This window comes from Saimiri boliviensis, chromosome 20 (genome assembly GCF_048565385.1).
Source record: "Saimiri boliviensis isolate mSaiBol1 chromosome 20, mSaiBol1.pri, whole genome shotgun sequence".
Classification (NCBI taxonomy): Eukaryota; Metazoa; Chordata; class Mammalia; order Primates; family Cebidae; genus Saimiri; species Saimiri boliviensis.
The window spans coordinates 6,093,774-6,120,326 of record NC_133468.1 but is presented as its reverse complement, the minus strand read 5'-3'; the positions used below and the strand labels follow the sequence as shown (position 1 = coordinate 6,120,326).

The 26,553-nt window shown below is 46.2% G+C and overlaps 1 protein-coding gene across 1 annotated transcript in view; it reads right to left on the bottom strand.

The window, feature by feature from the left end:
- The window catches only part of COL23A1 (collagen type XXIII alpha 1 chain), a 337,961-nt gene that overhangs the window by 301,832 nt on the left and 9,576 nt on the right, over positions 1-26,553 (bottom strand). The window contains exon 2 of the mRNA XM_074390323.1: positions 5,049-5,115. Coding sequence (XP_074246424.1) covers positions 5,049-5,115 — 67 coding nt within the window. The remainder of the gene's footprint in view (positions 1-5,048; positions 5,116-26,553) is intronic.

Here is a 26,553-nt window from a genome sequence, read left to right as displayed (position 1 = left end):
CGGCCACCTGCCCAAGCAGAGGTCATTCCAGGAGAGGCTGTCTGAAAACAATGCAGAGAAGAGTGGAAAGAGGAGAGACAGCCCTGAGCCCACATGGACCTGAAGCCAGCTGCACCTCAGACCTTTCCCTTTCTAGTTGTCTGCACTAATACGTTTCCTTTCTTGCTTTATTAGTGCAGGATGATCAGAACACTAATTAATATTCTGATGCTTGTAACCCAAAGAGTGAGTTACTGCACTGGCCAGCACGACCCATGGCTTCAGGACACACAGCTGGGACCACAAGGTAGCTATTTACAAGGCAGAGTCAAGATTCAAGTCCAGGTTCCCAGGCCCCATGGTGCTGACCCTCACCTGTTTCTTGGGATACCCCTGAGTCACGACTGTTCACAGCACAGTGGAGGCTGGGCCATGGGGCAGCTCCCAGGGCCAGACCTCAGGGCCCACCTGGCCAGAGCCCTCCCTGCAGCGGCCCATGTTTGCTGCACTAAGCCCAGCCTCTCCCCACAGACTGAGGGCTCCTGCTGTCCTTCAGCCAACACCCTCGGGCCTGCAGCATGCCTGGCAAAACAAAGCACGAGGAAGTCCGGGCGGGGTGGGGGGGGGGTGGTGGGCAGGCTACACAGCAGGCTGCCTCCCCTCCAGCACACAACAAATGCAGCCCTGTGTGAACAACACAGGGCTGGAAATGACCCAGACATCCTTGTGGGGACTGGCCAAGTGCATTACAGGGCATCGCAACAGCACGCCCAGATTCCATCCCTGGACCAAAACAAGGCAGCACCTACCGCTGATACACAGACAGGCACAGACCACCTCACCTCAAAGGGAAATGGCAAATGGAAAGAGGCAGCCCATGCAAAACGATGTGGGATAATGCAGGATGCCCGCGGAGTTTTTTAAAAAAAAAAAAGGAGATACTACTTTAAATTGAAATTAGTTGAAATGGGCTCATGCCTCTTCCGTGGTGGCTCATGCCTCCCTCATGGGAGGCCAAGGTGGGTGGATTACTTGAGATCGGGAGTTTCAGACCAACCTGGCCAACATGGTGAAACCCTGTCTCTACTAAAAATACAAAAATTAGCCGGATGTGGTGGCGGGCATCTGTAGTCCCAGCTACTCAGGAGGCTGAGGCAGGAGAATCAGTCGAACCTGGGAGGCAGAGGTTGCAGTGAGCCGAGACTGCACCACTGCACTCCAGCCTGGGCAACAAGAGCAAAACTCTGTCAAATAAAATAAAATAAAATAAAAAGTAAAGTAAAGTAAAATAAAATAAAATAAAAAAGACACAGGACTGCCGTGGCAACAAATTACCACAAGCTCTCCCAGTTCCAGGGGCCAGAAGGCGTCTGCAGGGTGGGTTCCTCAGGGAGCGTCCCTCCCATGCCCCTCCATAGCTCTGGTGGTGCCCGCATTTTGGTATTCCTTAGCTGGCACATGCGGCATGCCAATCCCCACTCTGCCATCACCTAGCTCCCTGGTCTGTGCAACTCTGTCTCAAATCTCTTCTTGCCTTTTCTAAGGACAATTGGCACTGGATGTAGATGCACCCTAAATGCTGGATGACCTATTCTACCTTGAGATCCTTAATGATACCTGCAAAGACCCTATTTTCCAAGGTCACATTCAGAGGTACTGGGGGTAGGACTTGGACATACCTTTTAAGGCCGACAGGATTCAACCTACTATACTATTTCGTTGAGGAGGGGTGCAAGGCTCGCTAGAGCCAGCTCACACTGGCCCCCTCCCAGTCCTCCTGCCAGTAATATCCACTGGTTGGGGCGAGAGAGAAGCCCCTGCCACCAGGCTCAGCCTTGCCATGGATGGCACACCCAGAAGAGCCATGCCTCCTCTGGCCTTGCTGATCTGCCTGCTGCACGCTAGGATCCAACAAAAGATTCTGCTGACTCCCCGGGCCACCGCACAGAGAGCTGTGGCCAGCTCTAATCAGCCTGGAAGCCCCACTGCAGAAGGTGGTCTGCGTCTCCACACTCCAAAAGCCCACGGGACACGCTGAAGCCTTGGAGCCTTGGAGCCTGGGAAAGATAAATGAGTTAAGGCTTCTGGTGTTAGAGACAAGGGCCTCTGTTCTTTTTTTTTTTTAATTTTTTTGAGATGAAGTCTCACCTTGTCACCAGGCTGGAGTGCAGTGGCATGATCTCGGCTTACTGCAACCTCTACCTCCCAGGTTCAAGTGATTTTCCTGCCTCAGCCTCCCAAGTAGCTGGGATTACAGGTGCAGGCCACTATGCCCAGGTAGAGAGAGAGAGAGAGAGAGAGAGAGAGAGAGAGAGAGAGAGTGTGTGTGTGTGTGTGTGTGTGTGTGTGTGTGTGTGTATTTAGTAGAGATGAGGTCTCACCATGTTGGCCAGGATGGCCTCAATCTCTTGACCTCGTGATCCACCCGCCTCGGCCTCCCAAAGTGCTAGGATTACAGGCTTGAGCCACCATGCCCGGCCCAGGGCCTCTGTTCTTTATATGACAAGGGGCTCATGTGCCTGCCTGCTGGGGTTTTGCGTCAATGAGGGCTCCAGTCCAAAGGGCTCAAGCAAGTGCTCAGACGCAAGGTGACAGGAGAGAAAGTGCAGGCGTAGACACAGGTGTGCAGAGGGGTTGGGCTGGGGTCACTGTCCTGCACCCCAGGACCACACTGACCACACCTGCCAGGACGGCCTCCATCATAGCCTGTGGCCCCTGGGACAGCATCAGCACAATGCTGATGGCCAGCGGGGGCTCCCCAGGGAGTAGGGCAGTCTACCATGCCTTCCTCTCAGTGGGACTGGACGCTTCCACCAGCCTTTCAGCCCCCATGGTTTCCCAAGACCTTCTTGGGGCTTCTTTCCAGAGGAGTTCAGGACCCCCATTCCCTGTGCCCTGCTCCTGAGGGAAGGCAGCACACAGCCCATCTGTAGTCACTGACTAACTTATACTTTCTCCATAACCTCAGAAAGCCCCCCCAAGAGCCTGCTTCAAGATATTATCTTTACTGATAAAGACTCTCAGGGCTAGCAAGGGGCAGACCCAAGATGGGGCCCCACTTCTGATGGATCCAGGAGCTCCATGCCAGCTTGCGGCCCCCCTTCTCCCACTGTCCATCCATCATCAGTCTTGGAGACTTTGAAGCCTCTGTCAGTAATCCACAGCAAGAAACCCATCTCATGTCATCCATGTCCAATCTGCAGATATAAATAGCCAAAACCAAAATTTCACTTGGGCATTTTTTATTCCAGTCTTCTCTGCTAGTTCACAGTTTCACACTAGTGGTTGCTGACAGCAACCCACTAAACTGATTTGGTATCTCACAAATGGGGTGTGACGCCCAGTTCAAAGAACACACATGGGGTATGCATCCAAACAACACTCAGAAAGAGGGGGAAGAAAAAGAAGAATAGTTCCCATCTTACAGATCAACCAAAAATCCATCTGTGGATGTGATTTTTTTTCCTCCCATTTAATTGCAATTTCTGACTTACTGATCTGTGAATGGAGTCATTCCCGTGTCAAATCCTCTTTCTCTTATTAAAACTTCAGGGGTCCTATAAAGGCTAGCTCAAGCTCAACCACAAAAATCCTCTCCCACTCAGCCCTCGGAGACAGAATTTTTACACCATGAGATCCACCTTTGCAGAAATCCCGGGGCATCTCCCAACCCTGGGATGTTATCAGCGAGTTTAGTTTCTGGACCACTTGGCTAATGGAAGGAATGACAGTGAGGACAAGGGACACTGTGCAGCTCCCGTGTTCTCAGGACCAATAACAAACGTCACCTTTCTACACGTCGAGAAGTCAGAGATACATCGCAATTTTCCACTCATTCACTGATATTAGACACCATCCTAAGGCAAGGTCATTCCAACCCTGAAAACTCCAGCGTTAGAGACCACACACGGGGTCCTGGCCTGTACAAAGCCCTGCTGAGGACAGCCAGGAGACCTGTTCTAAGTCTGGATTTGAGCCACATGGATTAGGAGGCAACAATTTCTGGTTTCATTCATAGCCATCTTGGTCTTCACCAGCAAAACCAAAGAAAGTCCATGATCGTTTCAATCATTCAGACCTTGTTCTCTGTTTCCCCCCTCTGCCTCCACCGAAAGAAATGAAAACAAGAAGCCCACGTCCGCCAGACTGTTTATCTACCTGCGGCACGTCTGACATAGCGCTCTGGTCGCAACACTGGTCCGGCGGGGTGACTGGGACTCCGGGCTGTCGTCTCCTGTCAGTTCACATCCCATCAGTTCACACCCCTTTCTCCATCTTCGAAATGGGCCAGCTGCCACCTCCCTACAGTCTAAGTCTGTTATTTTTCTTTCTTTCTTTCTTTTTTTTTTTTTGAGACGAAGCCTTGCTCTGTCACCCAGGCTATACTGCAGCAGCATGATCTTGGCTCACTGCAACCTTTGCCTCCTGGGTTCAAGCCATTCTCCTGCCTCAGCTTCCCTAGTAGCTGAGATTACAGGTGTGCACCACCACACCCAGCTAACTTTATTTATTTATTTATTTTTTTGAGACAGAGTCTTGCTCTGTCACCCAGGCTGGAGTGCAATGGAGTGATCTTGGCTCACTGCAACCTCCGCTTCCCAGGTTCAAGCAATTCTCCTGCCTCAGCCTCCTGAGTAGCTAGGACTACAGGTGCCCACCACCACGCCTGGCTAACTTTTCTATTTTTAGTAGAGACAGGGTTTCACCATGTTGGCCAGGCTGGTCTTGAACTCCTGACCTTGTGATCCGCCTGCCTTAGCCTCCCAAAGTGCTGGGATTACAGGCGTGAGCCACCACACCCGGCCCCTACCATCTAAGTCTTTAGGCAGCTAAGTCATCTCTAACAATGTCTTAGCTCCTCCACCAATACCACCCAGCAAGCTGAGTCAGTTCACTTTGCTGGAAAGTGACCAAAGAGCCTGCCAGAGACAGCATGGGAAGAAATGCCTTAGGACGGTGCATGAATACGACAGCCTGACCCCAGTCGATCTTCTGGACCATGCTGTTCTCAGCAATCCCAAGCAAACGGCGCAAGTCAGGAGCCAGAAGGGAGCCCAACCTCCACTTACCTGGGGGGCAGACACATTCAGATGGGGCTTCTCGAGCAGTTCGGAGCCTCACCAGTCCGTCCAACTTCTGAACCGGCAAGAAAAAAAAAGAACAGAGAGAATGAGTTTCAGAACAGAGAGGGGTAAAAGTGGAAACATCAGCAAAAACAAATGTAGGTAAACCATCCACAGTGCTGGGGGTGTCTTCCAAGCCATTTCTCAAAAGATCATTACATTCTATATGGAATTTTAGAATGAAGAAAAACAAACGAAAACACTGAACAGTTACCGGTGAGTCCCTGAAAAGAAGGGGGCAGGTTTCTGCTTTGCTAGCGCATTTTCTTTGTCTTTTCTTTTCTTTTTTTTGAGACAGTCTCACTCTGTCGCCCAGGCTGGAGTGCAACCTCTACCTCCCAGATTCAAGTGACTCTCCTGCCTCAGCCTCCTGAATAGCTGGGATTACAGGCACCTGCCACCACACCCCACTAATTTTGTATTTTTAGTAGAGATGAGGTTTCACCATGTTGGTCAGGCTGGTCTTGAGCTCCTGACCTCAAGTGATCCACCTACCGTGGCCTCCCAAAGTGTGGCGTGAGCCAAACGCACCAGGCCCAGCATTTTGAAATATAATACCAAGAGCTAAAAATGACAGGGGCCAGGCATAGTGGCTCATGCCTGTAATTCCATCACGTTGGGAGTCTGAGGCAGGTGGATCATGAGGCCTGGAGTTCAAGACCAGCCTAGCCAATAGGGTGAAACCCCGTCTCTACTAAAATTACAAAAACTAGCTGGGCGTGGTGCTGCAGCCTGTAGTCCCAGCTACTCGGGAGGCTGAGGCAGAAGAATTGCTTGAACCTGGGAGGTGGAGGCTGCAGCGAGCTGAGATCGTGCCATTGCACCGCAGCCTGGGCAACAGAGTGAGACTCCGTTTCAAAAAAAAAGAAAAGCAACAACAACAGCAACAACAATGACGACAGAAACTGTGTCCTGCATGTCAAGGAAAAGCCACAGTGACCACCAGCCTTCAAGGGAGGGAGGCTGGGGCCAAGGGAGGCCTGGGAGGGCAGATCAAAGTTAGTCCTCCAGGCAGCCTTCTGCACGTGCAAGGCCATCCCATTCACAGCTGGGACGTCCTGAAACCCCGTGGCTGCAGCCCCTCTCACCCCACGGGCCTGGGACCTGATGGCCTGGACTGAATCGTCCTGATGAAAGCATTTTCCTTTTTTTGTTGTTGTTTTTCTGTTTTTCATTTTTCTTTCTTCTTCCCAGTGGGGATCCTTGGTCTAGAAAATTTGGTTCAGTAAAATTTAACAAGAATCCCTACACATGCCCAGCCCTGTGCTAGATTTGGGTGAAAGGAAAAGAATTACCACAGAAAGAGGGTCAAAAGGCACAGCTCCCCTGCAATGCTAACTCGCAAGAACAGCTCTGGCACACTTGTGGTCCGATGGAACCCTACAGGCACCCCTGAGGCCAGAACAAATGGTCCCTGCCTCACAGATGAGGAACGCAGGCTTGGAAAAGAAAATTTGTCCCACATCCTACATCTAGGTTTAGAGGAATGAAGCAATTGGCCCCAATCCCGAAACTAGCCAGGACTTGAGTCCCAGTGAAGACACACAGTCTTAACCTTTCTCTAGGAGGCAAAAAAAAAAAATAAAAAAATAAAAAAAAAAATAAATAAATAAATAAAATCCCCCTAAAAGCAAAACAAAGCAGAGCACAAATCTGTGCTAACCTGAGCGAACAGTGTCATGCTACAATCCGAATGAGGGCTTCAAGTTCAAACATTAAACAGTAGTTTTTATGCACTGCTTTAGAGAAGGGGAGAAGGGCACCCTTTGGTCTTGAACTCTTGACTACCAAGCCTGGAATCTGCGCAGAGGACGTGACCCCAGCCAGGCCCTGTCTGACTCTGGCTGGAACAGCCCAGGACCGGAAGACTTCACCAGGGCACCTCCAGCCACCAGAAAGGCACTTCAGAGTTCCACTCCACCTCCCACTTCATCTTCATTTTACACATGGGCACAGAGGGCTATGCTGATCCTAAAACGGAGGAGGTTACCGTGGTGACAGCAATACCAGGGTAGCCAGAGGGTGCTCCAGGGGGTGCCTTTAGGTGCACTCACTTCTCCATCATCACTGCACTCCCCATCCCTGGCTCTGCAGCTCCTTGGCTTGCCCTATAAATTGGAACCTGGCGAGGCGTCTGGATGCCAGGCTCTCAGCTACCCCCAGGGATTGGAACTGCCACTCACTCCTGCTCTCGACTGGAGCCACCCAGCTATCCCACAGTGTCCTTGTGAGCAGCCTGGGCCAGCCCCCAGCCTCCAGAGGCCCCCAGCAGCCCATGAGTGAGAGGTGTTCCACCCAGGAGCAGCAGACACTGCCGCCACTCATCCCCACTTCCAGCAGGGCTGGAGTCCATGAGGGGTTGAAGCTTCTGCACAGAGCGGAGCACAGTAGCCACACTGGTCCCAGTTGAACGTGGGGCCCCTGCAGAAGCTGTAGGCTTGAGCTGGACCTCAGAACTCACTCTTTTTTTTTTTTTTTGAGTCTCACTCTGTCATCCAGGCTGGAGTGCAGTAGCGCAATCTCCACCCACTGTAGCCTCCACCTCTCAGGCTCAAGCAATCCTCCCACGTCAGCCTCCTGAGTAGCTGGGAATACAGGCACACACCACCACACCCAGTTAATTTTTAATTTTTTGGTAGAGATGGGGGTCTCACTATGTTACCCAGGCCAGTCCTAAACTCCTGCGCTCAAACGATCCTCTTGCCTCAGCCTCCCAAAGTGCTGGGATTACAGGCATGAGTCACCACACCCAGCCAGAACTCACTCTTTTCCCCATTGTATTCGCAGATATGAAAGCATATTTCAAAATGTACGAAGAAACCCAACATTTTAGTTTATGCCTGGCAATCTGTGTAAGAAGCTCTCATCTGTTTTTATCAGTGCTAGACAGGACAGGAAAGACTTCCACACTAATTTCATTTTTTAAACAAAAGCATTTCATGCCAAAAACAATTCGCCTTTAACAGCTGCTGTCACACTAGGGCTACTGCTATCACATCTGAACCTCTGTCCTGAAGGGGGAGGAGGACTTTATCAACTACCGATAAGAAACACAATTACTTTTCAGCTCCTCTCACCTTAAACTAAAAAGCTAGGTGGTAAACTATTGATGGAAGAAAAAAATGTACTGTTAATGCTAGCAGACGGGATGACAAGTTACTGGGATTGCTTTTCTTTGGCCATCTATCCTAACTCCTCTTGTGCTTTTGTTTTACTAGATCTGCAAAGTTTTCTCTCCTGGACCCCTCCCATCCCCCACCTCCAGGCCCCTCACTTTCTGTGTCCTGACTCCTATGAATACAAAGTGAAATGTTTGAATTAGAAACCCAGTCTCACAATCTTTACTTCATGTTCTTTTTTTTTTATTTTTTAATCCTAAGAAAATATTCCTTTGTGTCCAGGTTTGTAAAAATGACTTAAAAGCATTCAATTATCTGGCAGCACCCCCAGCATCTGCAAATGATATGGTCCTGGTTTTACATATGCAAATGAGTCCTGATCCTAAAAGTAAATAAAGGATGAGTTTCTGAGAAAGGACCAGAGACTTTGGGCGAGTTCCCTTCTAGAAGTACTGGGAAGGAGAAGTTGAAGTCTGGGGGAAGGGGTGGCAAGAGCTCAGAGAAATTCTGGTTTTCAAAAAAGCATTCATGACATGGTCAGAGGATACGTTTATGAATGGTCTGTTGGAGCACGAGTCTTGAACACTTCACCAGACGTTTGATCGCATCCTCAAGTGGTTTTGCTTTGAGGAAATACAGATTGACATACAAAAGAAAGATGCAATGACTTATTCCTGTAAAACGCTGTAAATAAGACATTTCTATCCTTTGACTAAAAATTCCTACTCTGGAGAGTATATCCTAAGGAAATAAATCAGCGAAAGCAAAACACGATATTCATGAAGAAGTTGCCGCAAAGCAGTGGGAACGGTTTCGTGAGAGATGTGGCATCCCTTGATGAAACCATCACATCGGGAAATAGCATTATGAAGACTGTGTAGCAACAAGGAAAAATGCTTATGCTACAATAAATAAAACGTCTACATCGATGTCAAAACACAGGCATGGGGGAAGAGCAACTAACAAAACAGCCCAGGTGGATGTTGGAATGATGGTGATTTACTTCTTTCTGGGTTGTTGTAATATCATCTTCTCAGTGAAAAACCAAAAAAAAAAAAAGCCTGAAAGTAGAAGAAACAATGTAAACCCTGGAAATCTCCCTGCTGAGGCCACTTTTGGAGTGATGGATTCTGTCTCCTCAGGGAGACGCAGCTCCAGGATCCGTCCTGTGAATAAACGCACACCACAAACACCAGAGGATGGGCTTGCCAAGAACCGAATGCTGACCACAGGCATAGCTTCTCTGCCTTCCCTCTACCTGCTTACGAAGAGCCAGTTCAGGCCTTCTCACCGCCACCAGCAACCAGTGGAGACTCCCTTTCCTGACCCCTTTAAATGTTCTCTTTCGATACCCCACCACAATGATGATAATGAGAAATACAACTAAAGTATTATTATCAAGACTTGATTGCTTACTATGGGCCAGGCACTGCACCAATTGCTATATCTATTCCTCCTGATACCCCCGTGAGGATGGGATTCTTATTATGTCCATTTACACATGGGAGAGCTGAGACAGAAAGAGAAATGTCAGGGCTAGACTTAAATCCTGGTAGCAACTGACATCGATCACAAGGCAGAGCAACCTCTGCTCATGAGTAATGTTCACATCTACAAAAACATTTTTAAAGTTGCCATTGGGACCGGGTATGGTGGCTCACACCTAATCTCAGCACTTCGGGAGGCCAAGGTGGGAAGAACACCTGAGGTCAGGAGTTTGTGACTGTCCTGGCCAAAATGGTGAAACCCTGTTTATACTAAAAAAATAATAATACTAACAAAAAAAATTAGCCAGGTACAGTGGCATATGCCTAAAGTCAGAACTACTCAGGAGGCTGAGGCAGGAGAATCTCTTGAACCCGGGAAGCAGAGGTTGCAGTGAGCAAGATTGTGCCATTGCACTCTAGCGTGGGCAACGAGAGCAAAACTCCGTTTCAAAAAAAATAAAAAACAGAGTTGCTATCAGAAGCCAAGCAATACACAACTCGGAGAGAAACCAGTACAGTGTTTGCAAACAGTTGGGAGACTGACAGGAATTAACTTCAAGGGCAGCACAGAGATTAAGGGTGACAGAATTGTTCTGTGTGGTCCTGGGGTGGTAGACACATGATTATGCATTTGTCAAAAACCACAGGACTGTCCTTCCTAGAGTGAACTGTAATGGACACCAATTACACACCAAAAATCAGGATGCTGGAGAAACCCAGGCTAAAATAACAAATCTAAATATATTAAAGTTGTATGACATAACCTCGCTGAAGGTTGGGGAAAAGTGTAGCTGAGCTTAGTAGTTGCAAAACGGTGTTTTCATTGAAAACTCGAAGGCTGGCCAGGTGTCGTTGCTCACGCCTGTAATCCCTGCACTTTGGGAGGCGGAGGTGAGAGGATCACCGGAGGTCAGGAGTTCAAGACCAGCCTGACCAACATGGAGAACCCCCATCTCTACTAAAAACACAAAAATTAGCCTGATGTGGTGGTGTGCACCTGTAATCTCAGCTACTTTAGAGGCTGAGGAATGAGAATCACTTGAACCTGGGAGGCAGAGGTTGCAGTGAGCCAAGATTGCACCACTGCACTCCAGCCTGGGTGATAGAGTGAGACTCTGAGAAAAAAAAAAAAAAGAAAAATGAAACTCTAAGGCTGAAAACAAAAGGAATCTGATGTAAACACTGTCCTCTAGGAGGTAAAGTTGTTTCTCACAGGGATGCAGGTTAGCAATTTTGAAACTACTTTATATACACATTAGAGTTGAACACATAAGTAAACAAACTATCAGTAATGAAAGCCAGGTTTCTCACTGTCCAAGAAAGAAGTTACAAATAAGCAAAGGAGGAACGCTACAATGAACCCTATAGTTCTGAATCCAAATCAGAGACATCACTATGAGGTCATGTTCATGTTCTGCATACAGATAGATAGTAACAAGCACACTCAGCACCCAGATCTTGGTCTCTAATATCATTCTTCACTAAAAGGAATCAGGGCTTCTTGGAGAAATGAACAATTCTAGGGCCAAAGCAGAAAAAAAGACAAGATGAGCCTGGAGTCTTACAGTGCCAGAAAGTAAAGACATGTTTTACAAAGGGGTTGGGATCAGGGGCACTTGTCAAAGAAACATAAAAACCAACCCGAAAGGCTGGGCTCAGTGGCTCATTCCTGTTATCCCAGAACTTTGGGAGGCTGAGAGAGCAGATTACTTGAGGTCAGGAGTTCAAGACCAGCCTGGCCAACATGGTGAAACCCTGTCTCTATTAAAAATACAAAAATTAGGCTGGACACAGTGGCTCATGCCTGTAATCCCAGCACCTTGGGAGGCCAAGGAGAGCAGATCGCCTGAAGTCGGGAGTTCAAGACCAGCCTGACCAACATGGAGAAACCCCATCTCTGCAAAAAAAAAAAAAAAAAAAAAAAAAAAAAAAAAAAAATATATATATATATATATATATATATATAAATTAGGCAGGCATAGTGGTGCATGCCTGTAATCCCAGCTACTTGGGAAGCTGAGGTAGGAGAATCGCTTGACCCCAGGAGGTGTAGGCTGTAGTGAGCTGAGATCATGCCACTGCACTCCAGCCTGGGCAACAAGAGGGAAACTCCGTCTCAAAAAAAAAAAAAATTAGCTGGGCATGGTGGAGCACGCCTGTTATCCCAGCTACTTGGGAGAGTGAGGCACGAGAATTGCTTGAACCCAGGAGATGGAGGTTGCAGTGAGCAGAGATCACGCCACTGCACTCCAGCCTGGGAGGCAGAGCAAGACTTCATCGAAAACAAACAAACAAAAAAAAAACAAAGAACCAACCTGAAAGAGCTCAGAATGGCCAAAGCAAGAACAATTTAAGCAGCAAAATAAATAATGTAGTCTTTATAACCCAAAGACTATATTAAATATTCTTGAGTCTATAGTGATATAAATGATTGAATAAATAAATGGAGAGAAGACACAAAACTTTCTTACAGAATCCCAATTAATATATGTAAACACTTCTCCCTTCCCAGAGGTGAAGCTAACTTCCCCTCTCCTTCATGTGGGCTAGACTTAAACAGTAACTTCATAATGGAGAAATGTGGCAGATTTCCCTTCCCTTAACAAAGTAATCAAGGTGACTGTCACAGGGATACCTCATGCTGGCCCCATGGGCCCCGTGAGAGGATGCCATGAACATGGCAATCCACCTCAGTGGTATTCTTACCCAATGCTGCTCATGAGAAGTATTGGACTATCCCAAATTGTGGAACATTCCACAAAACATCTGCTCACTATGTCTCAAAACTGTCAAGGCCATGCAAAGCAAGAGAAGACTGAGAAATGGTCATAGATCAGAAGAGACTAAGGAGACAGCACAATAAATGCAACGTGTGTCCTAGATGGACCCTGGAATAGGAAAAGGACATTAGAGGAAGAAATGGGTGAAATCTGAATGAGGTGTAGTTTAGTTTTTTTGTTTTTTGTTTTTTAAAAGGGTCCGGACTTGGTGGCTCACACCTATAATCCCAGCATTTTGGGAGGCTGAGGCAGGTGGATCACAAGGTCAGAAATTTGAGACCAGCCTGGCCAACATGTTGAAACTCCATGTCTACTAAAAATATAAAAATTAGTCGGGTGTGGTGGCACATGCCTATAGTCCCAGCTACTCGGGAGGCTGAGGCAGAATCGCTTGAACCCAGGAGGCGGAGGTTGCAGTGAGCTGAAATTGCACCACCGCACTCTACTCCAGCCTGGGCAACAGAGTGAGACCCTGTCTCAAAAAAAAAAAAAAAAAAAAAAAAGCAGAATCACAAAGATCACAAAGTCATTTACCACCAACTAAGACATAGCCTTGTTATTGTTTAGAACAGATGTATTTTTTTTAAACTGAGATGAAATTCACATAACCATTAATATAAAATTAACCCATTTTAAAGTGAACAATTCAGTGGCATTAAGTAGATTCACAATGTTATACACTCACTCCATCTACTTTCAAAACACTGTCATCACCCCAAAAGGAACTCCTGTACCCTTTCCTCCCTAATTGCAGCCCTGCAACCACCAGTCTGCTGTTACTGTGGATTGACCTATTCTGTATATTTCACATAAGCAGAAGCACACCACCTGTGATTTCCTTTCCCTTTCTCTGGTTCCTTTCACTCAGTATGATGTGTCTGAGACTCATTCATATTGGCATGGATCATTCATTCCTTTTAATGGCTGAATAATATTGCATTGTGTCTATACTACCATTTGCTTATCCATTCATTGATGAACATCTGGGCACCTTCCACCTTTTGGCTCTTGTGTATAGTGCTGCTGTGAACATGAGTCTACTTTTATTTCAGTATCTGTTTTCAATTCTTTGGGGTATAAAGCTGGGAGTGGAATTGCTGGGTCATACGGTAATTTAATTTTTTGAGGATCCCACCAAATTGTTTTCCACAGTGGCTGAACCATTTTACATTGCCACCAGCAACGTATGAGAGTTCCAATTTCTCCACATCCTTGCCAAAAGATCCTAGTGGATGTTAAATGGTATATCATTGTGGTTTGATTTACATTTCCCTAATGATGAATGATGTCGAGATGCTTTTCATGTGTTTGTTTGTTGGCCACCTATATATCCTGTTGGAAGAAATTCTGTTCAAGTCCTTTGCCCACGTTAAAATTGGGTTGTGTGTAGTTGTGTGGCTGAACTGTAGGAGCTCTTTACAGATTCTGTATACTACATCATCATCAGATACAGGATTTCTGAATATTTTCTCACATAACAGGTGCATTGTTGATCAGCATTCTAATGACCTCCAACCAAGATGCAATGTGAGCGTGTCAATATCACCTTGAACACTGGTGGAAGTACTCCCATGATCCCGTGCTAGTCTTCACATTAGTCCTTACTGAGATTTTGCTATAGTAAAAGTAGGCTATTGTTACTAATATATTTGATCTGATCCTCTTTAGTTAACAGTAATCGTGTTAGTTTTCCATTGCTGTATTAACAAATGCCACAAAGTTAGCAGTTTAAATACACATTTACTATATTACAGTTTCTGTGTCAGAGGCTGGGCGTAACTGCAGTTGATCTCCGCTCAGGGTCTCACAGGATGAAATCAATGAGTCAGCTGGGGGTTTCTTCCTGGAGCTCGGAGTCCTCTCTCAAGCTCATGTGGTTCCTTGTGGTTTAGCAGGAAGGCCCCATTCTCTTGTAGGCTGTTGGCCAGGGGCTCTCAGTTCCCAGAGGCAGCTCAAAGTTCCCCACCATGCAGCCCTTCCACAACCCTTCATGCTGCACATCCCTGACTTCAGGAGGGGCCCAGTCCCTTTGAAGGGCTCACCTGGTTAAGTCAGGCCCACTGAATAATCTCATTCTTTACTAACTCAAAGTCAACTGATTCATTAGTAACTCAATCATAGGAGGATAGCCCACCATACCCCCAGGTTCTGCCTGCACTGCAGCGGAGGGAATTGTAAAAAGTGTGTTCACCAGGGAGCAGGAATCTTGGAGACCATCTTAGAACTCTGTCTGTCATAGTATCGTAGTTAATTTTTCTTTTCTTTTCTTTTTTTTTCTTTTGAGACAGGGTCTTGCTCTGTCACTCAGGCTAGAGTGTAATGGTACCATCATGGCTCACTGCAGCCTCGACCTCCTGGGTTCAAGTCATCCTCCTCTCTCAGCCTCCCGAAAACTTGGGACTACATGTGTCACCAAGTCATGCTAATTTTTGTATCTTTTGTAGAGACCAGATATCATCATGTTGTCCAGGATGATCTCAAACTCCTGGGCTCAAGCGATCTGCCTGCCTCAGCCTCCCAAAGTGCTGGGATTACAGGTGTGAGCCACTGTGCCTGACCTAACTTCTTACTTTTGCCAAAGGTACTATACTTACGTACATATATACAGTATGTTTTTCTACAAATCTAACATCACCCCCACATTTTAAGAAGATCACATCACGAATTTACACTTCCAGGCAAGATAGAGTGACAATGACTAGCTTTGCCCGTCTACCTAAACAACATCAACAGCAAACCCCACAATGTATTCCTACATATAAATCAGTGATTTTGAAGACATGAGGGTCAGGCAGGCAGGGACAGTCATCTTTAAGACAGGCAACAACTGCTCTCGCTTCCCACCCGGGGAGTGACCAGGCTGAGCACATGGAGGGGGGCATAGGTGAGGCCTGGCAGCCACCGGAATTGAAGACATGGGGCTGGGGGCCAAGGGACACCAAGGCAGTCAGAGTGCGCAGAGCAGAGGACTGGAAAGATGATACAAATCTGCTGAGAATACCCTTCGAGTAGGAGGCAGAGGGTTAATCAGCCCCTGTGGGCAAGGAAACTCCTGAGGTCAAGGAAAGAACCACTCAGAAGGATTCCAGGGCACTGCAGACAGCATTCACACAGGGGCCGGGAGAATGCTCATTCCCACCAGCCAGCCTAGTAAACCTCGTAACGCACTGTGAGGAAGTACTGAGAAGAGGCTCACATCTATAAACCCAGCACTTTGGGAGGCCGAGCCTGGCGGATCGTTTGAGGTCAGGAGTTTGAGACCAGCCTCACCAACATGATGACACCCCATCTCTACTAAAAATACAAAAATTAGCCGGGTGTGGTAGCACACACCTGTAATCCTAGCTACTAGGGAGGCTGAGGCCGAAGAATCACTTGAACCCGGGAGGCAGAGGTTGCAGTGAGCCAAGATCATGCCACTGCCCTCCAGCCTGGGTGACAGAGTGATCAGAGTGAGACTCCTCGTCTCAAAATAAAGAAAGAAAGAAACAAAATATAGAGATCCAAGATGGCTGATCACTAGCAGCTCGGGATTGTAGCTCCCAGTGAAAACGCAAAGAACGAGAGGACGCCACACCTTCACATGAATTCTTGTTGCTCACGCACCAGGAGATTCCCAGCGGAGGAGCCCCATGGGTCGCCAGCGCGACTCTTGTGACCGGCGAGGCGGTTTTGCCGGCGCCTCGGAGCGTTGGTTCTTGGTGCAGAGTCAGAAAAGCACCACCAATCTTAACGCCGCTGATTTAGTCAGCACAGTGGGTTGCTCAGATTTCGGCGCTGAGAATCAGTAAGTTGGACGTCCACTCAGAAACCCAATTACAAAGACGGTAATTATAAAGACCACAGATGGATAAATCTACAACGAAGGGAAGAAAACAGTCAAAAAAGACTGAGAATACCCAAGATCAGAACGTCTCTCCCTCAGCAGGGGATCCCAGTTCCTCATCAGCAACGAAACAAGGCTTGATGGAGAACGAGTGGGTTCCAATTACAGAAGCAGGCTTCAAAATGTGGATAATAAGAAACTTCTGTGAATTAAAAGAACTTGTTCTAACACAATCCAGAGAAACTAAGAACTTTGAAAAAAGGTTTGACGAAATGTTAACAAGAATACACAATTTAGAGAGGAATATAAGTGAATTGATGGAGTTGAAAAACACAATACAAGAACTACGTGAAGTATGCACAAGTTTTAACAGCCGAATTGATCAAGCAGAAGAAAGGATATCAGAGGTCGAAGACCAACTCAATGAAATAAAACTAGAAGACAAGATTAGACAAAAAAGGATAAAAAGGAACGAGCAAAGTCTCCAAGAAATATGGGACTATGTGAAAAGACCTAATCCACGCTTGATAGTTGTACCTGAATGTGACGAAGAGAATGAATCCAAGCTGGAAAATATGCTTCAGGATATTATTCAGGAAAATTTTCCCAACCTAGTAAGGCAGGATAATATTCAACTCCAGGTAATACAGAGAACACCACAAAGATATTCCTCAAGAAGAGCAACTCCAAGGCACATAATCGTCAGATTCACCAAGGTTGAAATGAAGGAGAAAATACTAAGGGCAGCCAGAGAGAAAGGTCAGGTTACCCACAAAGGGAAGCCTATCATACTTGCAGCAGATCTCTCAGCAGAAACCCTACAAGACAGAAGAGAGTGGGGACCAATATTCAACATCCTTAAAGAAAAGAACTTTCAACCCAGAATTTCACATCCAGCCAAGCTAAGCTTCATAAGTGAAGGAAAAGTAAAGTTTTTTGTGAACAAGCAAGCACTCAGAGATTTCATCACCACCAGGCCTGCTTTACAAGAGCTTCTGAAAGAACCACTACACATAGAAAGGAATAAACAGTATCAGCCTTTCTAAAAAATACCAAAAAGAGCATCAATATAATGAAGAATTTACATCAACTAATGGACAAAATAGCCAGCTAATATTAAATGGCAATATTAAACTCACATATAATTGTTAATTCTAAATTTAAATTGACTAAATCCCCCAATCCAAAGACAGACAGACAATTTAGATAAAAAACTAAAACCCATCAGTATGCTGCATCCAGACCCATCTCACATTCAAGGATACACAAAGACTCAAAACAAGGGATGGAGAAAGATTTACCAACCAACCAGAGAGCTAAAATAAATAAATAAAAAGCAGAAGTTACAATTTTTGCCTCTGATAAAATAGTTGTTAAAGCAACAAAGATCAAAAGAAGCAAAGAAGGACATTATATAATGATAAAAGGATCAATGCAACAACAAGAAGAGCTAAAGATCCTAAATATGTACGCACCCAATACAGGAATACCCAGACATATAAGACTAATAAAGAGACTTAGACTCCCACACAATAATAGTCGGAGACTTCAACATTAATAGTAGACAGATCAATCAGACAGAAAATTAACAACGATATGCAGGACTTGAACTCAGATCTGGAACAAGTAAACGTAATTAACATTTATAGAACTCTCCACTTTAAATATACAAAATATACACTCTTATCAGTACCACATCATATCAACTTAGAAGTTTAAACGAATGTTGGCTGGCTCCTTGCTTGTTATTCTCTTCCCTCATTTTCTTTCACGTCTCCATTATTAAGGACAATTACAGGCATACCCATATTCAGACTGCATTCTAGCCCAGGCAATAAAGCAATACCCCCATTCTCTCTCCCTCTTCCTCTTTCTCTTTCTTCCTCTTCATTATTCTTTTTATTATTCTTTTCTTCTTTCTCAAAAAAAAAAAAAAAAACAAACTGTAACACATATGTGCAACAAGCTAAGTAGAGACAACAAAGCATTTAAAAGACCTAAACTGAGATTCCAGAAATGAAAACTACCATGTCTGAGATGAAAACTATGGTGGAAGGGATTAATGGCAGATGAGACGTTGCCAAAGAAAAGATTATAAACTTGAAGACCGCAATAGAAACTGTCTAAAATGAACACACAGAGAAAGAATTATTTTAAAAAGGAAAAGACAAAGAAGAGAGCTAGTGAACTGTGGGACTTCAAGCAGTCAAAATATGTGTAATTGGAGTCACCAAAGAACAGGTGACAGAAAGAGCAAAAGAGAAAAAAAAAAATTTGAATAGTCAAAAAGTGTTTTCAAACTTGGTGAAAATTGTAAACACACAGATCTAAGAATCACAATGAAACCCAAGCACAAAAACAAAAACAAAAACAAGAAAACAACACCAAGTTAGATCATAATTGAATTGCTTAAAACCAGTGGTAAAGAGAAAATCATAAAAGCAGTCAGAGAAAAATGGCATAAATATGAGCAACTGGAATTGTCCTACACTGCTGGTGGGAATCTGAAATGATTCAATGGCTTTGAGTGACAGTTTCTTAAAAAGTTAATCATGCCGGGTGCGGTGGCTCAAGCCTGTAATCCCAGCACTTTGGGAGGCCGAGGCGGGTGGATCACGAGGTCAAGAGATCGAGACCATCCTGGTCAACAAGGTGAAACCCCGCCTCTACTAAAAATACAAAAAATTAGCTGGGCATGGTGGCACGTGCCTGTAATCCCAGCTACTCGGGAGGCTGAGGCAGGAGAATTGCCTGAACCCAGGAAGCAGAGGTTGTGGTGAGCCGAGATCACGCCACTGCACTCCAGCCTGGGTAACAAGAGCGAAACTCCATCTCAAAAAAAAAAAAAAAAAAAGTTAATCATATACCTATCATATGTATATACAATGGCTTTGGCAGTTTCTTAAAAAGTTAATCAGCCGGGTGCAGTGGCTCATGCCCGCAATCCCAGCACTTTGGGAGGCTGAGGCGGGTGGATCACTTGAGGTCAGGAGTTCAAGACCAGCCTGACCAAAATGGAGAAAGCCCATCGCTATTAAAAATACAAAATTAGCTGGGCATGGTGGTACATGCCTGTAATCACAGCTACTCTGGCGTCTGAGGAAGGAGGTTCGATTGAACGTGGAAGGTGGAGGTTACAGTGACCCAAGATTGCACCATTGCACTCCAGCCTGGGCAACAGGAGCAAAACTTCATCTTAAAAAAAAAAAAGTTAATCATGTACCTATCATATGTTCAGCCATTCCACTCCAAGGTACTTACATCCAAGAGAAATGAAAGTATAAATCCATACAGGAACAATCCAAACATCCATCAATAGCTGAATGGATAAACAAATTGTGGCATATCCATATAGCAAACTAATACTTGGTAATGAAAAAGAATGAATTAACTATTGTGGAAAAGCCACTATTTGTATAACCACTACAAAAACAGATCAAAGTATCTCTCAATAACTATGCTGAGTGAAAGAAACCAGACTAACAGAGAGTGTGTTATTCCATCCAGAGAAAAATCCTGGAAAATGAAAAGTAATCAATAGTAACAGAAATCAGTGGCACCTTGGTGGCAGGCAGGGAGGGATGGAAGGGAGAGAATTGAACGAGGCAGGAGGAAACTCTGGAAGGTGATGGATGCATTCCCTATCTAGATTGTGGAGAAGGTTTCATAGTTGTGCACAGATGCCAAAATGTATTAAGTTGTACATTTTAAATTTGTGGAGTTCACTGTATATCAATTATACTTTAAAAAAAGAAAGAAAGAAAGAAAGTCAAACGACAAAGGTCCTAGGCAGGGCTTCCATAGGCTTGGCAGGGTGAAGTGTGTGTCCTGGGGACAGAAGGCATCACACTGAGCTTCAGGTTTCACCTGGGTTCGGTGCCAGGTAAAGCCCCTGGCAGAGTCATGGCAAAGGCCAATTGTGAGAGCGTCTGGCCCAGCCACGGCACTTGGCAGGAGCCGCCTGGCTTTTCTCTAAGGAATGTGGGTTTAATCAGTGACTCCCATTGGCACCCTGAGTGACTCTCTTCCAAACCATGTCAGTAAACGCATTTCCTCAAGGGTCCCTGCTTGGTCCTGAAATACATGAACATGTTTTGAAAGGGTCGGTCTACAAACAAATGTGATTCCTCAGTAATCCTTCATTGGCATTCCCATTCATTATTTTTAAAATCGTTTTTTGTACAATAATTTTGTAATATTTGTAAAATAATTTTCTATAACTATTTTGTACGCGCAGCAGCTTTAATAATAACCCAATACTAGAAACAACTCAAATGCTCATAAACAGGAGAATGAATAGTGATATAGTCATATAATGAAATACTACTCAATATTACAAAGGAAAAAGTTGACACATGCAAATACATGAATAAGTCTCAAAAGCACTATTTTAAGGAAAAGAACCACATAAAAGAAGACATACCGAGGAGAGAGATCCAAGATGGCTGATCACTAGCAGCTCGGGATTGTAGCTCCCAGTGAAAACGCAAAGAACGAGAGGACGCCACACCTTCACATGAATTCTTGTTGCTCACGCACCAGGAGATTCCCAGCGGAGGAGCCCCACGGGTCGCCAGCGTGACTCTTGTGACCGGCGAGGCGGTTTTGCCGGCGCCTCGGAGCGTCGGTTCTTGGTGCAGAGTCGGAAAAGCACCATCAATCTTAACGCCGCTGATTGAGTCGGCGCAGTGGGTTGCTCAGATTTCGGCGCTGAGAATCAATAAGTTGGACGTCCACTCAGAAACCCAATTACAAAGACGGTAATTATAAAGACCACAGATGGATAAATCTACAACGAAGGGAAGAAAACAGTCAAAAAAGACTGAGAATACCCAAGATCAGAACGTCTCTCCCTCAGCAGGGGATCCCAGTTCCTCATCAGCAACGAAACAAGGCTTGATGGAGAACGAGTGGGTTCCAATTACAGAAGCAGGCTTCAAAACGTGGATAATAAGAAACTTCTGTGAATTAAAAGAACTTGTTCTAACACAATCTAAAGAAACTAAGAACTTTGAAAAAAGGTTTGACGAAATGTTAACAAGAATACAAAATTTAGAGAGGAAAATAAGTGAATTGATGGAGCTGAAAAACATAATACGAGAACTACGTGAAGTATGCACAAGTTTTAACAGCCGAATTGATCAAGCAGAAGAAAGGATATCAGAGGTCGAAGACCAACTCAATGAAATAAAACTAGAAGACAAGATTAGAGAAAAAAGGATAAAAAGGAACGAGCAAGGTCTCCAAGAAATATGGGACTATGTGAAAAGACCTAATCTACGCTTGATAGGTGTACCTGAATGTGACGAAGAGAATGAATCCAAGCTGGAAAATATGCTTCAGGATATTATTCAGGAAAATTTTCCCAACTTAGTAAGGCAGGATAATATTCAACTCCAGGTAATACAGAGAACACCACAGAGATATTCCTCAACAAGAGCAACTCCAAGGCACATAATCGTCAGATTCACCAAGGTTGAAATGAAGGAGAAAATACTAAGGGCAGCCAGAGAGAAAGGTCAGGTTACCCACAAAGGGAGGCCTATCAGACTTACAGCAGATCTCTCAGCAGAAACCCTACAAGCCAGAAGAGAGTGGGGACCAATATTCAACATCCTTAAAGAAAAGAACTTTCAACCCAGAATTTCACATCCAGCCAAGCTAAGCTTCATAAGAGAAGGAAAAATAAAGTTTTTTGTGAACAAGCAAGCACTCAGAGATTTCATCACCACCAGGCCTGCTTTACAAGAGCTTCTGAAAGAACCACTACACATAGAAAGGAACAAACAGTATCAGCCTTTCTAAAAAATACCAAAAAGTAATATATCATTATTAATTCTAAATTTAAATTGACTAAATTCCCCAATTCAAAGACAGACAGGCAATTTCGACAAAAAACTAACGGTGGTTACCTCTGGGTTGAGACAAGAAAGAGGCATAGGGAACTTTCTGAGGTATTAAACATATTCTGTACTTATTGGAGATGTCAGTGATATGGGTGCCTATATTTGTCAATATCCATCTAACTCTACACTTAAAATCTGTGATTTTATTGTGTGTAAATTATAGCTCTATTTTTTTTTTTTTTAAAGAGAAAGAACAAAAGAAAAAAAGTAAGTCACAGGACGTGGAGGGAAATTCTCAGTGGAATCCCGCAAGAAAACCATGCCAGCCCCTCAATTTCTCCAAGCATTCTACTTCCCATGGAGCTGGAGGACTCCACAAATAATGCTGTTTGTGGCACAGATGCCAACGAAAAGGTTGCTTCCAGGAAATATTTGGAAGCCGCTGAAATGGTCCTTGCAAGGAAACACTCAGATAATATAAGTTGTCTCCCCAGAAATATACACACTCTGAAAAAGAAGCTTACTCCAAAAGGGTGGGTCAAAAATACAGCATTCGCCGGGCGCGGTGGCGCAAGCCTGTAATCCCAGCACTTTGGGAGGCCGAGGCGGGTGAATCATGAGGTCAAGAGATCGAGACCATCCCGGTCAACATAGTAAAACCCCGTCTCTACTAAAAATACAAAAAATTAGCTGGGCATGGTGGCGCGTGCCTGTAATCCCAGCTACTCAGGAGGCTGAGGCAGGAGAATTGCCTGAGCCCAGGAGGCAGAGGTTGCGGTGAGCCGAGATCGCGCCATTGCACTCTAGCCTGGGTAACAAGAGCGAAACTCCGTCTCAAAAAAAAAACAAAACAAAAAAAACAAAAAAAAAAAAACACAGCATTCTGTTTCTTGCTGCAATTGGTTTGAAGGGTCAGTAAATATAAGACAATCTTCCCACTGAATGAATGCCAAACACTGAAGGTATTCAGGAGCTTAGCATCTCTGAGTTGGAGAGAGTGAGGACACAATCCACCTGACAGCTCTTCAAACCAGAGACCCTTCTCCAGCACTCCTGCTGAATAGGAATCTAGCCACTGACCTGATTCGACTTGTGCGATCACCACCTCCCAGCCCATTCTTTTGGGACAACTCTTCATTTGCTTTCAAGTTCTCAGCAGTCATTAACTAGCCATCTTCATCCTGGTATCTTTCACATGTCAGTCACTTTTTTACCTTCAGAAGAAGGAAAGGACAGCTCCACACAGCTCCCTATCTGCATTCTTAGGGTCAAGGGGAGCCAGGCTGTTCATTTGATCCTTCCTTTTTCAACACCACTTCCTATCTTATGAGTGCTGCAGAAATATCCACCAATGATGAAAAGAAAAGTGTCCTCCTTTAGGACACAGGAACCTCCAGGTCCTAACTACTATCCTGGGAATGAAGTCAGCTCCAAAACTAAGGGATAACTGGACAGCTAGTAAGGACCTCCTAACCTCAAAATCAACCCTTCCTGCCCAGGTGTGATGGCTCACGCCTATAATCCCAACACTTCGGGAGGCCGAGGCAGGTGGATCACGAGGTCAAGAGATCCAGACCATCGTGGTCAACATTGTGAAACCCCATCTCTACTAAAAATACAAAAAAAAAAAAAAAAAAAAAAAAAAAGAACTGGGTGTGGTGGTGCACGCCTGTAGTCCCAGCTACTTGGGAGGTTGAGGCAGGAGAATTGCTTGAACCCAGGAGGTGGAGGTTGCGGTGAGCCGAGATCGTGCCATTGCACTCCAGCCTGGGTAACAAGAGTGAAACTCCATCTCAAAAAAAAAAAAGAAAAGAAAAAGAAAAGAAAAAGAAAAAAATCAACCCTTCCTAAGGCTGTCTTTTCACTATTACAACTTCATTCGTGTAAGGAATGAAGGAGCTTCCCTCTTCAAAGATTCCCTTTTAAAGTACAGCATGCAGCAGTGGCCAGGCATTGATGGCTCACGCCTGTAGTCCCAGCACTTTGGGAGGCCGAGGCGGGAGGATCACCTGAGGTCGGGAGTTTGAGACCAGCCTGGCCAATATGGAGAAACCTCATCTCTACTAAAAATACAAAGTTAGTCAGGCGTGGTGGCGCATGCCTGTACTCCCAGCTACTCTGGAGGCTGAGGCAGGAAAGTCGCTTGAACCCAGGAGGTGGAGGCTGCAACGAGCCGAGATCACGTCAGTGCACTCCAGACTGGGCAACAAAAGCAAAACTCCACCTCGAAAAATAAAGACAAAAACAAACAAACAAAAAATAAAGTGCAGTGTTTCCCAAGGAAAGTCACATAGTCAGCTGCTTATTAACAAAAACGTCTTGTTTTTCATGTTAATTTGCCATTCACAACACACTCCCATGTGTTACATCATTTGACCCTCACGAGGAACTCCTGCAGAAGAAAATGTATTATTATTATTTCCACTTATCTTTTTGGAAGCTAAATCTCAAGCAGTTCCATGGCTCACCTAGACCACCTAGATGGGCAGCAGCCAAGCCAGAACTAACAGGCAAGTCCCACTGGCGTTCCCATTCAGTTTTTTTTTTTCTACTAAGACATTATTTATTAATTATTACATTTATCTGGATGTCTAGTATTTTATCTGGCAACCCAGACCTCAGGCAAGCTACTTTACCCTCTAGGCCCACACTTCCTTATCCAGAACTTGAAAATCATAGCACTGCTTACCTGATAGGGTTGTCTTGAGGATTAAGTGAGACAATGTAGAATGTTAGGGAAGTGCCTGCAGGCACACATTTAGTAAGTATTAAGTAGATCTTCAACACAATGTGGTGAATATTCAGTATCGTGTAGCATAGTACACTATATGCATAGCCTTGGGAGGCATACAGACCAGGTTCAAACCCTTCCTCTGTCACTTAAGTGCATTGTGACCTTGGGCAAGTTATTTAACTTCTGTGCCTCAGTAATCATCATTTACAGAATGGGGATATTTGTAGTTTTTACCTTACATTGTTGAGTGGAGTAAATAAAACAATACATGGAAATCAGACAATGCCTGGTAAATGTATCAAATAGTATTCTATGTATTAAATAGTGATAAGGACATTATAGAAATTATTTGTCTCCTCCAAGACCCTCCTTCCCACCTCCATCCATCATCATCTTTTTTTGCGAAGCTTCTCTGTCCTATTCCAGCTGGCACCAATTTTTCCTTCCTCTGAATTTCTGCAGTCCTTGCTGATTTTACCACCATGGGGCCCTTGATTAAGGGCGTTCCCATTCAGTTCCCATCAATATTTCTCCAAGACACACATGGCTTCTCAGAACCTGCCCTCCAGGGTTCGCCACGCTGGGCTGGCACAGAGAACGGATGCAGGCGCGGGGGCAGCGGTGGGGATCGGGCGCGGGGTCGGGGAGGCCCCGGGCTGCTCCTGACCCTCAAGCCCTCTCCTGACCGCAGCCGCTGTCTTCTCCCCAGGCCCTGCCGAAAGCCCCAGCGGGTCCCTCGGGGAGTGCCTGAGCTTCCCCGTGCAGCGCCACGCCGAGGTGGCGGTGGCTGAATCGTGTCCCCCCTTCCCGTGGCCGAGTCCTCACCCCGGAGCCTCCGGATGCGGCTGCCAGCGGAGAAGGCTTTGAGAGGGGCGCATGAGGTGGAACGGGTCGTTGCGGGGCCCTAATGCGGCAGGGCTGGCACCCCGAGAGAAGGCGGCGCGGTGCGCACGGTGGGACCACTAGCCTCAGGGAGAGGAGGCGGGAGGAACCGGGCCCCGCCGGGACGAGGGGCCCCGCAGCCGCGCGGGAATGAACGCGGCCGAGCCGCGGGCTCCGGACCACCCGCGGGCCCCCCGACGGCAGAGCAGGGACCCGCGGCGCCTGGAGCGCTGGGCTGAGCGACAGCACAAAGACCCCAGCGGGGACCCCTCAGGCAGATGCCGGAGGCCCAGAGCAGCGGCGGGACCGGGGAGGCAGACGCCGGCCTCTGCAGGAAGCGCCGCTCCCTCGGCGCTGCGCTGGGGACCGGGGGCGGCGGGGAAGAAACTCCCGCAGGGCTGACCCGGCGCCGCGCTGCTCGCGGGGTCCAAAGCCCAGCCCAGGTCGCCTCCGGTGCAGGCGTGGGGAGGGCGGAGGGAGGGGCGGCGCTGCCCCGAGGCCGCCCTGGAGGCGGAGGTCTGGCGCCCGCCGGCCGGGATCCACAGACTGGGGTGCCACGGGGGCGCCTCCCGCCGCGCTGCGCCCCCGCAGGGCAGCCCCGGAAGCGCCATGGCTCGGTCCTCACTAAGACCCAGCGAGGTGGATTCTATCAGCCCTTTTCCAGAAGAGGAAGCCGAGGTTCAGAAAACTCAACCAGTTTGTCCCGGGACAAAGGATTCACAGGCAGCTCTGGACTCAGACCCAGGTCTCCCAATTCCAAAGCCCACAGCATGAGCC